Genomic DNA, 10,647 nt, shown 5'->3' with positions numbered 1-10,647 from the left:
TTGTCAAAACTTTGTGGATACACAAAGAAAACCTAACACAAATATTATTTTTTACGGAGAGAGACCAAGTCCATATTTAGCAAGACCAATGCCCGAGGCTGAGACAAGTCCAAGTACAAATTCCCCAAGTACAAATATGACCGCATTTGTTTTATGATATACTTAAACTACTATAACAGTTCTGGCAAAAAAAAAATAAAAAATACAGGGTTATCAAAACACTTGTGCATGACAGTGTTAGGGCAAGCACATGACATTCCCACAGAAAAAAGCATTGTTTATCATTACACATGATGCATTGTGGAATGTTCAACATTTCAATTACTTCCCCATTTCTTCATTTTCTCTGAAAGCAGTGCCTGTGATAAAATGCAACACTATCATTATGATGCATCACTCTCGTCAAGGCCGGATCTGCTAGTGTGCTTCTTACAGCATTAGTCATAGCTGGCATTCAGCATGCAATTGCCTTCAGAGAATAACTTACACCTGCTCCAATGGCCAAGGCCTTGGTTGTTCGGTGGAAAGCATGATCAGTGTGCCCTCATTACTGAAGGCATTGAGTGAGTCAACTAATTACAGGGGGAATAGAGCCTTGAACAAATGGAAATGATCTCAAATAGGCAGGTTTGCAGAAACACACACAAACTCCAATAACTAGCCTACAAATATATATATATATTTTTTCCTAAAACCTTTATTTCACAGCAAAGAGGAAGTCGACACTGCTCATGAAATTTACACAGAAGAAGGAAGAGGGGAAAAAAAAAAAGGAAAACCTGTGGCTGAATTACGGCATGACTAACGCATACTTATCACATTCTGAGTCATCTATATGAAAAAGAAAACATACTTACTAAAAATACACTAGTATTCTACGCCAATATTCCCACCATGCCTGAACTTGTCGCCTCATTTCCATACCAGCTGTTTCAGATTGCTGTTAAGTGTTCGTGGAAGGCTGCCGGTGACAGTTGTATGCTCCAATTTTAGAACCTTCCTCCCTTCCATTTCTTAGAGCACAAATGAAGTCACAAAGGTCAGAGTTCCTTGATGAATTATGGAGGAAATAGCTCACAGCTGTTGTCAATGCATTCTTCGCACTCGCATTGCTATCTGCTCCACCTGTGAGAACTGCAGTGTTGCCTGTGGAATCACAGGTGGAGTGTTTTCAGGCAATAAAGCAAACCTACATCACCTCAAACAAATTAGATTCTGATGGATTTGATGCTATAATCAGCCTGCGCAAAACACAGCATTCCCCAGAGGCTGGGCCTGAAAGCAAGAATCTTCTTCTGTCCAACCACACAGGTGCTTGTTCAGTTAATCATTCCTGTATTAGTAACAAAAACAGGGACACTGCAATTATTTCCTAATTATTTTTCTGCACTTTATCACGTGCTGCAGGTTTTTATTGTGTGTTGCAGAAAAATAGGACAATATCGAGAAACAAAATGTGCTCAGCTCAGGAAGACTCCAGGGCCAGGATAGAGACAGACTGTTCTGGGAAGTGAATGCGTTCATTATAGACACTCAGAAATAAAGGTACAAGACACTGCACTTTTCCTTTGCTGGGGTGGTGCCATCGAGAGTGTGTGTAGTTCTGTCACTGTAAGAGGTATCTGTCATCTTTAAAAAATTGTTTAAGCACATTAAGGACCATTGATGTACCGTTAAAGCAATACTCTAGAAGCTAATTAAATAGTACCACATGCACCTTCACGGGGCAAAAAGCACATCTATTTACTAAAGGTATCACCCCTGAGCGAAGAAATGTACCAGTGTACATCTGTAATTCGGGCAGGAACACAATGTAGCCTATATTTGCTCAGCTCAACTGCAGAGAATAGGGAAATTATGTGATGTTTCACAAGAAAGCATCTTCAGCAGCTCCTCTGTAATTTAATCCACTGGATCTTCTAAAGTAAACCATTTATCCCCACTACATCCCAGCCTTTTCCTTTTATGGCGATTAGTCCAACATTCTTTTAAAAAACTTCTGCAGCATTTCATCACTAAATCAGTAGAACATGCATGTCTGGTGGAGTTAAAATAGACTTGGAGCACGCCTCACAAACATGAGTGCAGTGCTATAACTCCAAACACACCCGGTGACTGAGCGAACTCTTGCGCCGGTGCTGATGAATAAAGGGAAAACAGATATTTCGAAATAAAGCGAGTTAATCTTTGCCTGGAAGCGACACGTGCTTCCACGAAGAGGAATATAAAAATATGCACGAATGCAGTTTTTTTTAAAGAAGTCCCGGGGTTGTGCAATTTGAGCGATTTTGGAGGCTAAACCGTACACCCCTGCAACGGGGTGACTTTTCTTTTCCTGGTGAATATTGCAGATCTACATTCTGGGCTTTGATGCTGTGGGGTTGTCGAAGTGAGCGTACGCTTTTGACGCCTTGGAGAAAATCGTAGTCTACGTGTGGCGCGCGCTGATTGCTCGGTAGGCGTCGGGCGCGCGCTCTGTCACCGGGCGGGCGGAGTTCCCGGCGCGTCGCGCGCTTCAAAGCGCAAGCTCGGAGAAAAAGCCGCGGGACTTTTCCGCCAGCCAGCCTTTCCAGTGCCAGTGCGCTCACGAGCAGGGCAGTGCGTACGCGGAACATCAAGACACGACTATTTACAAGCAGTCTGACAAAAAAAAATAAAAAAAAATATGGATACGTTAACCGGGGGATACTGAATTTCCCAAATAAATTTGGTTGAAGTGCAGGATTTGGGAAGAGGATGAGCGTAAGAATACACATGCCATAGACTCATTCAGCACGGACCGGTGGTGTGAAAATCCTCGTGCGCTTTTTTTTTGTTTTTGTTTGGTTTTGTGTGTGTGTGTTTGTGTTGTCCTCGCAATGCTGGTTCGCCGTAGCGGCCCCGTGTCGTGCGCTCGCGCTCCAAGGCGCGGACACAAGCGTGTGGACAGCGATGAGACCGCAGCCAAAAGCCCGAGACTGAGCGAGTGTATCGGTGGAGACACGGCTCTTTTCCTAGCCGCCTCTCCACTGTCTCCGCGCAGCGGGAGCGCAGAGTCGGTGTGCGCGGCAGCGGGGCCGTCCCGCATCGGCCAGTTCCTGCTCCTGCCCTCCGTGGACCCGAGTGCCGCACACAGCGCGTGGGACATGGACACCGGCGAGGAGCTCGTGTGCAAGGTATGCGACCTCAGCGCAGGTCCGGTTTTACCGTCCGTGTAAACTGTTAACACAATCTCGCTTCTACTAACGCAAAGTAATTAAATCAACGCATAATCATTAGCACAATTAGAACAAAAGATTTATATTAATTTGCAACTGATGATTCAATTCATACCAGTCTACTAAACATTTCAGCTCTGCATCATCGTCCATAGAGGCTGCACCTAGGAAAGCAATATTTAACGTAGACATTGTGAACGGTGGGTAAATAATACAAAGAATTTGCTGTAGTTTTGTTTGTCATGTCATGGAAAAAAACGTGAGTCATCAAAGCAACCACAGAAACATTCAACTGGAGCGTCTGATATTGAGCAAGATGGTCAGAGTGCACAGTAAAAAAAAAAAAAAAATCGTTCGGCATTTATTCCTGCACATCTGCATACAGCAGCCTTCTACAATATCAGGGGTATCAATACGGGATAATATCGCAGTAATGACTGCAGCACGCCAAGTGGATGAATAAGTATGAAGCTGAATAAGAGCGTATGAGCTCTTCAGGGCACTGAGTCAGTGAGTCAGATGGTCAGACTGAATGAATATGTGAGCTGTGGGCTATTCAATGACAGCGTTTCTTTTCCAGTAGCCGAGCATACACGATCTAGCCAATATTCCTAGAGGCTTTAGGCTGTCCTAAATTTTGTGGTGTGATGATCAGAATTCTTTGCAACAGTGTTCTCATTATATATATATTTTTTAACTCTCCCACCATCATTCAAGACAGTTTCCTTTCTTATTACCACTGAATTTGGTCACACAACAGCCTGTGGGATCAATACAGGATGATAATAATAATAATAATAATAATAATAATAATAATAATAATACATATATCTCGCATTATGCAAAAAGAAATTCAATAACATAGTGTTTGTTTGCCAAATAACAAGATTGAGAAGTGCTTGTTATTGTGATGTACAGCAAAACAACACGAAATGTAAAACGTATTCTGCATGCTGCAGGTGTTTGAAATGGGCCAGTACCAAGAGAAGATCAGAGCCTACAGCGTGCTGCCAAGACACAGGAATATCGGCCAGATCAAAGACATCATCCTCGGCGAACGCAAGGCCTACGTGTTTCAAGAGAAGGACTACGGCGACATGCATACTTTTGTGAAGAGCTGCAAGCGTCTGCCTGAAGAGCAAGCCTCAAAGCTGTTTTATCAGATAGCCTCCGCAGTGGCCCACTGCCACCAGAATGGCATAGTGCTGGGAGACCTGAAGCTCCGCAAGTTTGTGTTTGCGGATGAAAAAAGGTAAGCAGACGTATAGCTCTCTCTCTCTCTCTCTCACTCACTCTCGGAGAGTGTGTGAGAGAGGTGCAAGGATAGGTGAGATCTGTTATTTAGAGAGGTGTCAGTTCTGTTTTCACTCAGCTCTCACTTCCTTCTGCCGTTGTCATACACCACAGGTGTCTTTGAGCAGATGTAAACCATATCACTCATATTTGTACAGAAGAGGAAGCACATAACAATTCGGAACTGCAGATCAGTCCGGGAATGCGATTACTGCAAATAGTTTGCAAGTCGACCTGCAAACATACCAAACAAGGGCTCGCATTTCACTTGTAAACACATTCGATTTGGCTGAAACGTGGGCAGGATTAACTACATGAAACCCAAACAAATGGGACTGCTTTGATTGTCGTCTGAAAAGCAAGGAATAACGCTCGAAAGCTATTCAGACTTACTGCAAACGTAATAGGTGAGACGGAATGCAGAACACACACAACACACCGTAGGGGAAAACACCTGACATTATCTAACACACTGACTATTAGATATAAGAAAAAAAATACCCAAGTGAAACAGAACAATGACTGGAAAGTGTAGCTCAAAGCATTTTGGGAATTCCATGCCAATCATGACTTCTTTTTTTTTCTTCCAGTAGCCAAAGCATTAATAGTAATGTACTTTAATCTAATGTGCAGCCATGTATAAATAGACCATCTATCTTTTTACACCAGCAGCCACTCCGATACGCCTGTAGCTAAAACTAATTCAGCTTCCCCTCAGACATTCGTCATTTCTCGAGCACAACATTTTCAAATATGACCTTTTGGTCAAAAAAATATCAGATCCGGACATGCATGCCATAGTCACCCAGTTTGCATAGATGATTCATAGGTCATAGCATTGTTCCAAGGGGGAGAGGGAGAACCTGCTACTCAGGAACCTGGAGGATCATGGTTCTTTTGTTAAAAGGTATACAGAAGCCAGATTAGACCTAACATTGCAACACTGTGCTTCCAGCTTTGCTCATTAGCCCAGACAGGGCACGCTGACATTTGGGCGTCATATATTTTTTCCCTCCCTGTTGGCATGGTTTTTTGTTTTTTGTTTTTTTTATTACAAACACACACACAAATGATTTTTTATTTTGCTGATAATGGATTCTTTTTTTCTTAGTCACATGGAGGTTCATTGTGTGCAGTCTGCTTGTGCTTGATGCACATACCTCAGCAAATAGACACGTTAAAAAAAAAACCAGGCAAGAAAGGTTGAAATAGGTGATGACAGGATAACAGAAATGACCCCTCTCTCTTACACACGAACACCATCTTGGAATGCATCTTAGCGAGACGCCAGCTGTTCCTGCGTCACCGATCTGGCAGCAGATATTTTCAGGTAATTAAACATGGGCAGATGTATGCTGAGAGCACAGCCCCAGCTGCAGCAAGCATCGAGGACACAGCAGTGTTAGTTCTGTACAGTGAGTTCTCTCCCTTACACACACACACACACACACATATATACACACACAAAGAGAGAGCTATGAGTCACTCTCTCCACCTCTCTGGCGCTATGCTGTTGTGTCATCTGCAAACCCCTCAGACTGCACGTCTGACAGTCAGTGATGAAACATAATTCACTGAGCGGCGGCTCGGCTTTCACCGAGGGCAGACCGAACACACACATTTACACGCAGACACAAATCATCAAACCCTGCTGCTACTTCTGGAAATAGGGCTGAGCATAGTTAAGCACTGATGAGAGAGAGAGAGAGAGAGAGAGAGAGAGAGAGAGAGAGAATGTTTACTCTGTGTGCGTAAATGGGTGCTTTGGAAACTGTTGTGCATGTCTTTGTTTAAAACAAGGCCATAATTACTCAATGATTTGCTTTGCACTTGTTCTGTTTCTCCGGCTGCGGGAAGAACTATGTGTCCCAGGGTGCCATGATTTAAACACTCCTCTATCTGAAATGGTGGTGCATTGTATTGAGTTTAGCTCAATACACGGAATCTGAACACGGTGTTCTGATGGAAACACTGAATACTTGCACTCAGAATGAATCATCCGAGGTGAAATATTTAGCACGGCCCAATCCGACGCGGAATCTCTAACATATCTACAGTAGGCACAGGTGAGTGTGATCCGTCAGCGGTAAGATGAGAAATGCAAAAAAACGGAAAGATTTGTCAACTCTGTCCCATCCCAGTACGTGATATTTTATGCACAGAAATATCACGTATTAGATGGGGTAAGAAGGTTAAACTTTAACATCGCAGCGATAAAATTTCATGCGACGATCTAAAACCACCTGCTGCCATAATGGTTTGTTTCGCAATGTGACTTGGGAAATTCAAATGAGACGGAAAACTGTATGGGAATGTTCACATGAAAGCAGAGTTTAGAAATATCATCTAAAAGCAATCTCATAACAACTCAGCAAACTTGACCAATCAATGCAGGTTTGCAGCACAGTAGTAGTGTTCAGTTGATGCTGTTATTTAAAGCAACTTGCCTTTGAGGCAGGATATAAGGGTCTTGCTCATGGATGTTTGTTGAGATTTGAAATCATAACCTTCTGAACAATAGACTAATAAAGCCTCAGCTCCTGGATCACCATTTCTCCCAATGCATGTCTAATGAATACTAATAATACACTGTCCCAGACAATGTAGTGAAAAATAAAACATATGGGGTAACAGGGATAGGTTGTGTACAGGGATAAGTCAGGCAGGGGTTAAATCAGGGAATATGTAGGTATATAGGAATGTAACTTTTTATTGAAAGTTTGGGATCCATTAACAAAATTCATTCATCCTTAATAACTGCATTATCGTGTTCACAGTGGTTCAAACTGGTCTACTCCTCATATTTAGGAAAATTAAATCAATTAAAATCATAATAGCATCACCTTAAATGCATCACTTGCAGCTACAAAAACATCTCTAGTTGAGAACAATTATTAACCCGAGAGATGTAGTAAAGGCTGAGGAGCTGCTGAGGCAGAATTCCCACACCATGCTGACAGTGCTGGCACTTTAACTCTGGTGTTTAACCAGTGTTTTGGTTTGACTACAGACGTTCGACATCATGTTGCTCCTCTTCTGTGTTAGTAGTACGTTAAAATGGGATATTTTTAATGTTTGACAAACTTAAAAGTTTACTATCCAGAACTACACTGATAATAAACTTTGTTGTTTTGTTTTAGGACCCATTTGAAGCTAGGAGGTCTGGAGGACTGTCGGATCCTGAGCGGTGAGGACGATTCCGTTTCAGACACGCACGGCTGCCCAGCTTATGTCAGTCCAGAAATTCTGAGTGGTGGAGGCAGCTACTCAGGGAAGCGAGCGGATGCCTGGAGCCTAGGCGTCATGCTCTACACAATGCTGGCAGGCCGCTACCCGTTCCATGACTCAGACCCAGCCACGCTCTTCTCCAAGATACGGCGTGGTGCCTACGGCCTGCCCGAGGGCCTCTCCGCACGGGCACGCTGCCTCATACGAAGCCTCCTGCGCAGGGAGCCCAGTGAGAGGCTGAGCGCCGCCGACGTGCTCCTCCACCCATGGTTCCGCGGTGGCTCCGAACACGATGTGGATGAACAAGACGCTGGCTTGGCTGAGCAGAGAGTGCCTCACGTGCACGTGGAGTTGAACGAGCATCTCTTCTGCTGACAAAAACTTCTCAATGGCTCTGATTTGGACCAAAATTGGAAGGTTTCTATAATTGGAGCAGCTCTTTTCCTGACGAAACTACACCAGGGTTCAAATTAAAAACTGAATGGTTCTTTAATTTAGAGCGGGACAAGCAGCTATTCGGCTGATGAGACCTCCGTAGTGGTTTGGCTTTGAGACAAAAACTCAGATGTGCTCTTACGGGTTCTTAAATTTTAGACTTGGGCACAACCATAATTTACAGGCTCTCAAATGTTAGTCCTCAATGGTTTGGATTTTGGACCAAAAACCGTTTGACACACCCTTATGGATCCTTAAATTTTAGACTTGGGAACACTTGTTAATGTTAATTTATGGGTTCTTTAAAGTGTATGCACTTGTGCGTGCGCTCAAAGTGCCGTATCATCTGCGTTAGGTTAAGAGGCTCGATGCGCACTGGTTGGTGTACAATGAAGTGATTTTGGTGCTAATGACCTCCTTTATCATGCTGTATGAAGAGAGCACTGAGGCAGGGAAGACACAAGGCTGTCATCAAGATGACAAACCTCAGTCGAGTCCTGAGGACTCTAAACGTATTAATTAAAGAGGGGGAAGGGAACATGAGCCTGAACTGTAGCTCTACTCACACCGTCCAATACCGAGGACCTCACTCTCTCACTCTTTGACTACAACCGCACTAAAAAGAGCATGAATTGAATGAATGAATTGAGGTGAATGTGTGACATCATAACTCTCCAAAAGGTGCAAAAGGAGTGAAAAGAAAAGGTCAGTCTCTCACCTCTGGGCCTGTAAAAGCTTTTGTGGGCAATAGTTGACCATTACAACTACTAGTGTTGGATAAACCCTTGTCTAAAGCATATTCCATCTACTTTTCACACGACTCAAACTCAGGTCATTTCGTGTAATGACCTTTGACCCACGTACGTGTTAAAATGTGTTAAAATGTTATGTAATGTTATGTTAAACTGTAGCCAGTAAGCAACTCTATACTACATAATATTTAAATGGATATTGAAGGACACTGAAGGACATAAGTATCATATCCATACTGTCAGCAAATGCAACATTTCTGTACTTGAATTAGACAACATGGTGCTTTGGGCACAGCAAACAACAGCGTAGTCTTGAGAGAGAAGTGGATTAAGATGAGATTATTCTGCATGACATGTGGTTGTTGTTTTTTTTTTCTTTCTTTCTTTTGATCTACTGTAATCCAAGGTGACTAATAAACCCACAATAGCTCCGCTGAAAGGGTAGAACCTATTTTTGGAGGCTCTAATGTTTCCTCCCCCTCTGTTGCGGGAAGTACTGTATGTTACCTCTGAGGCGAAGTGCCGGGCTCATAACAATGTGAGGTTGCAAAGCGACCTGTTCATGTGTTGACACGGGTGCACAAAGTTCATATTGCACTGTGAATTCTGTATTTTGTGACACGACCTCGAGGTTAAAACCACGAGGCCCTAACGGAAAATATTCATGTGTGAAAAACGTGTAAATATGTACATTATAAATGTGTGAACAGATTGAATAAAGATGACCTTTTTTTTCCACATTGACTTTTCAAGTGTTCTCTCAAGAAGCCTTGCATAAGTATTCACACCCCCTTAAAGGTTAGAATCTGGAAATTGATGAATAAATGAATTGGTAGCGGCCCTGTGATGTCCAGGGTGCCTTTCGCCCAATGTGTGTTGGGATAGGCTCCAGCAGATCCCCGTGACCCTAATTAGGAAATGGACAATGGATGGATGGATGAATTGGTAGCTAATAATGTTGGAGGTCAAATTTGACATTCTTTGCAAAAAATATCTTCAACAAAAAAAAATTGCTGTTGTTTTAATCACTAGAAATGACTTCTGGCGCAACGTTTACTATCAGAAGTCACATGATCAGGTGTGAACCTGTGTATAACTGAAGCGTCAATAAAAAATACACCTGTTTTACACCTAGAGGTTTCTTAGAAAACTTTCCTTAACGAACAGCAGCATGAAGGTCAAGGCACGTTTGTAATTTGCGAACTATATTGCTTCTATAACACACACAAACACACACACACTCATCCCACCCTTTCTCATTATTATGGGGAAGTGGAGGCTTAGTGGTTAAGGCACTGGGCTACTGATTAGTAAGGGTTTTTTTTTTTTTTCAAATCCCAGCCTAGCCAATACTATAGCACAGTTTCTGTCACATTGGATAAAAATGTCTCAAATGGAAATGTATTATCAAGAGAGTTTTCTTTAAAATATGATGCAATTCCAACAAGCAAATGTGTTTTTTAATCAATAACCAATATTATATTATACAGCAGTCAGTTCCAGTCCTCTAATATGACTAATATGAAGTGCTGAAATTTCTTAAAACACTATAGAGCTGGTACATTTCACTTGTCTGTGTTCACAACTTCAATATTAGTAATCGTTCGTTTTCATTTACTTCAGGCTGTCAATTAGTCTGTGCGTTGGCATGGCAACGCATAACACTCTCTTCAGCTTTAAAGTTCAAGTATGACCAGTAAAGGTTCATTCTGGTGATACTCACACGTTTACTGGTTCATTGC

General features: G+C 42.6%; 1 protein-coding gene across 1 annotated transcript; it reads left to right on the top strand.

Moving 5' to 3' along the window:
* Positions 1-2,143: 2,143 nt before the first annotated feature.
* trib1 (tribbles pseudokinase 1) lies at positions 2,144-9,643 on the top strand. The gene is made up of 3 exons (XM_058404751.1): positions 2,144-3,155; positions 4,157-4,449; positions 7,631-9,643. Exons 1-3 carry the CDS (start codon positions 2,859-2,861, stop codon positions 8,091-8,093), a joined length of 1,053 nt encoding a protein of 350 aa, XP_058260734.1. The 5' UTR covers positions 2,144-2,858; the 3' UTR covers positions 8,094-9,643.
* The last annotated feature ends 1,004 nt before the right edge of the window (positions 9,644-10,647 follow it).

The sequence above is a fragment of the Hemibagrus wyckioides genome, linkage group LG12 (genome assembly GCF_019097595.1).
Source record: "Hemibagrus wyckioides isolate EC202008001 linkage group LG12, SWU_Hwy_1.0, whole genome shotgun sequence".
NCBI classification, from domain to species: domain Eukaryota; kingdom Metazoa; phylum Chordata; class Actinopteri; order Siluriformes; family Bagridae; genus Hemibagrus; species Hemibagrus wyckioides.
The sequence above is the reverse complement of the archived record's forward strand: the minus strand, read 5'-3'. Positions and strand labels throughout refer to the sequence as shown.